The following is a 3,994-nucleotide window of genomic DNA, read 5'->3' as shown; positions in this document are numbered from 1 at the left end:
CTGCGGAGACAACATGCATAAAAACAAGACAGAGCAAAACCAAGCAACAATGTACAACAAAACAGCAACAACATCAATCCACTGACGAAGAACAAATTAACCTCTGAGGTTTTGCAGAACAGGTTTTTTCAAGAAGCAGAAACCACAAAGAAGAGCTTTTGTACATTTAGCATGCATACTCCAATGAAAAGAAACAGAGTTCTATGTAATTTGTGAAGACGATTGCTGTCATGTTCTGCTTTAATAGTGGGTGAAATTCATTCTTAAGCAAAATATATTTGTCATGTAACTTCTGTGTCTATGGCATTGCACTTGGTGGCTGATAAAGGGTCCTAAAGTTCCTACCTCCCAGGAGTTTACAATCCAATTGGATACACGTCTTAAGAATTACTTGGTCAATTGTAATGAAATCTGATATTGGGCCTCATGCCACGGGTTGTATAACCTGGAGCTAAGTCACTTACTCAATTGGAGTCTCAGTATCTTCATTGGTAATAAAAAGTTAGTTAACTAGATCAGCATCCCTAAACTTTGGTACAATTCAGTTTGAGGAAAATAATTATGCTTTAGTAAGCTACCTTCAGCATTACAGGGTGTTTAGTAATTTCCCTGACCTCTAATCAATAGATACCAGTAACACCCTCCTTCAACCATGACGATCATAAATGTCTTCAAACATTGCCAAATGCCCCCTTGGAGGTAAAATCGCTCTCGGCAGAGAGAACCACTGAACTTGATAATAAATCTTGTTATGAACTCTTGGGATTTGGTAGTTCTTAAAATACCTTTAGGGATATTAACTTATTTGATCACACAAACAAAAAGTGAGCACGCGAAGGGACTATCATTTTAAAGATGATGAACCTGCAACTTAGAGACCATCAAGCCAGCAAGGGACTTAGTTAGACAAAACCCCTCAACTTCTGACTCCCATTCTGTTTCTGCTTGGTATTTTATGGCTCCACGACTTCCTAAGCTGGAAGACCCTAGATAAATTCCATAAACTTGCTAAGCCTCTATTTCACCATCTACAAAGTGAATGTAGTAATTGTACCTGTTATTATGAGAATTAAAAGACATAACACATATGAAGGGCTGAGCAGAGTGACAGACCCATAGCCAGGGCTTAATAAATGTTAAGTATTAGCCCCCAAAACTCATGAAATCTAGAGCTGATAGAGGAATTTAGCAGTTGTAAGGTTCAAAGTCAACCAAGAAAAATCTGTTGGATTTCTGTATATCAACAATGAGAAACCTGGAAGGGAAATTAGGGAAGTAATTAAGTTTGCAACAGCATCTAAGAGAAAAAAAAAAGGTCTAAGAATAAATCCAATAGGGTATGAAGAACTTATACAATGAAAACTACAAAACGCTGCTGAAAGATATTAAAGAATGATGAGGGCAATGAATGTACAAATGCACTTTACACAATTGATGTGTGTATGGATTGTGATAAGAGTTGATGAGCCCCTAATAAAATGATTTAAAAAATGATAACGGCAAAAAAAAGAAAGTTTAAATAAATGGGAAAATGTTCTATGTTTTTAGATTGTAAGACTTAATATGGTTAAACTGTAATTAGTACCTAAAGTAATCTATAGATGTTAAACAATTTTGATCAAAATTCCAACTATCTTCTTTATAAAAACAGAAAAGCCAATCCTCAACTTTCTATGGAAAGACTAGCGGCCCCACACAGCTAAAACAATGTTGAAAGAGAAGTACAAAGTAAGAAAGTTCATACTTCCTGATTTTAAAATATACTCTAAGGCTACAGCAATCAATAAGCCTGAGTCCAATATAGCAATACTCTCACACAGATCAATGAAACAGAATTGAGAGTCTAAAAATAAACCCACACATCTATGGTGAACTGAGTTTTGACAAGGGGACTGTGTCAGGCCATGTTGACTAGAGAAACAAATCCAGAGACACTAAAAAATGTAAGAAATAGCTTTATATCAAGGAATAATTGCACATCAAGAAACATCCCAGCACAGTTCAACTTAAGTCCGAAAGTCTGGTACTAGTCCATCAGTCCCTCTTCAAACTCATGCAGTTACAAGCAATGATGCAGAATGCAGGAAGATCACAGGTTAGTGGGTACAGAGTTGGGTGGATCCAATAGTGGTGGCAAGGCTTTGGCAGCAATCAGGGCCAGTCAGCCATCAGGAAGTTAGTTGATGGCAGAGAGAGGAGGAGATTCCCAGGGCCCTCCTTATGAGAAGGTCATGCCCACAAGGAGACACCACCAGGCTGTGACCTGGATGACAGGCTAAACTCCACCCCTACACTTTCATATCTTCAAGTTGACATGCTACAGGTGCCAAGTCTGATAAGGAAAGAAGAGTCTGTTCAAAAAGTGGTCCTGGGAAAATTAGATCTTCACATGCAGAAAAATGAACCAGGATCCATGCCTCATATTATACACAAAAACAAATTTAAAATGGATTAAGGTGGGAAAAGGCCATGAACAGACATTTCACCAAAAATAGCATCTAAATGGCTAACATATGAAAAAATACTCATGACATTAGCCAACTGGGAGATGCATGTCAAAACAATGATGATATCATATCACCTTACACCAACAATGATGGCCCAATTCAAAGAACAGAAAACAAAGGGTGGACAGAATGCAGGGTGCAGAGATGGGGATCCTCATATACTGCTGATGATGTGTAAATATGTACAGCCACTATGGGAAGTGATATAACGCTACCTCAGACAACTAGGAAATTCCATGTGATTCAGCAATACCACTCTCTGCTGGGTATATACACTAAAGTAGGAGCCATACACACAGTCATATAAACTCCCATGTTCATCACAGCACTGTTCACAAGAGCAAGAAGTTGGAAAAAGCCCAAATACCCACCAATAGAAGAATGGATAAAGAAACTGGTACATACACACAATGGAATACTATGCATTGCTAAAAACAATGAAGAAACTATAACTCATGAAAGGAGAATATTGAGTGAAGTCAGTCAATCACAAAAAGACAAACACTGTAAGAGACCATTAGTATTAGGATAAAACAAAGACTTGCTTACCAAAGGGAAGACTTTGGAGGTTCCCAGGGAAAGGAAAGAAAGGTTAGAAAGATGAAGCAATGGACTGGAAGGTTGTCAGGCATTGACTTGGGTGAAAGGGAGGCTGGAGGTTCAGAGTGGGATGAAAGAAATGGGGTGTGGGGTTGGGGGCGTGGCAGGGAGAGGTTAGAATACAGCAAGTGGGTGTTGATGAGTACAGAGTTGATGGTCTTAAAGGTAAATCCCCCTCTCCACCTAATTCACAAGAAAAAATTCATTTTAAAATTGGATTAGGGCTCTCTCAGTTTCTCTGCCATCCTGAGTGTGGTGTTGCTCCGACTTACCATGTCGTCTCATAAGACTATCAGGATCAAGAGATTCCTGGCCAAGAAACAGAAGCCGAATCAGCCCATTCCCCAATGGATCCGAATGAAAACCAGTAATAAAATTAGGTACAACTCCAAGAGAAGACATTGGAGAAGAACCAAGCTGGGTTTGTAAGGAACCTTCTGAGGGATGGCGCACACAGCCGAATTTGCCCAGGCTCAAATCATGTTGAATTGCATTAAGACTTTTGCCACCCTCTAAGATGCTCACCTGCCTGCCATGATCGCTGAAGGCAATGGTGCACAAGAAAATGTGGTGAAGAAAGTGGATAATGCTTGGCTACCAAAAGATATAACACCTGAAGTCACTGAAGACAATGGGTGCACAAGCAAGTGTGGTGAAGAAAGCTGATGGTGCCCAGCTACCAAAAGATACAGCACCTGAAGCCTAAAGACCTGAAGATAAACAAGCACCATCTAGCTGAGAGACAACAAAACCCACATTGAAAAAGCACACCAACCTGCCCCTACTCGACCGCTAAGGACAAAGGAGGTGCATTAGCAAAAGTGGTGAAGAAAGCAGATGGGACCTGGCTATCAAATGACACAGCATCTGGGGTCTTAAAGGCTTGA

The 3,994-nt window shown here is 39.8% G+C and overlaps 2 protein-coding genes across 2 annotated transcripts in view; one reads left to right on the top strand and one right to left on the bottom strand.

Moving 5' to 3' along the window:
- Positions 1 to 3,994, bottom strand: part of LARS1 (leucyl-tRNA synthetase 1) — an 88,096-nt gene that overhangs the window by 79,123 nt on the left and 4,979 nt on the right. The gene's annotated exons all lie outside the window — the stretch shown is intronic.
- On the top strand, positions 3,381 to 3,536 carry LOC105979191 (60S ribosomal protein L39-like). The gene has a single exon (XM_045284566.1). It carries the CDS (start codon positions 3,381 to 3,383, stop codon positions 3,534 to 3,536), a length of 156 nt encoding a protein of 51 aa, XP_045140501.1.

The sequence above is a fragment of the Echinops telfairi genome, unplaced genomic scaffold, assembly GCF_000313985.2.
Source record: "Echinops telfairi isolate 266 unplaced genomic scaffold, ASM31398v2 ScPeMD7_7469;HRSCAF=8507_0, whole genome shotgun sequence".
NCBI classification, from domain to species: domain Eukaryota; kingdom Metazoa; phylum Chordata; class Mammalia; order Afrosoricida; family Tenrecidae; genus Echinops; species Echinops telfairi.
This window is presented reverse-complemented; position numbering and strand designations above follow the sequence as displayed.

Excerpts from the sequence above, each read along its gene's own strand:
- LOC105979191 (XM_045284566.1), top strand. The coding sequence starts at position 3,381 with ATGTCGTCTCATAAGACTATCAGGATCAAGAGATTCCTGGCCAAGAAA.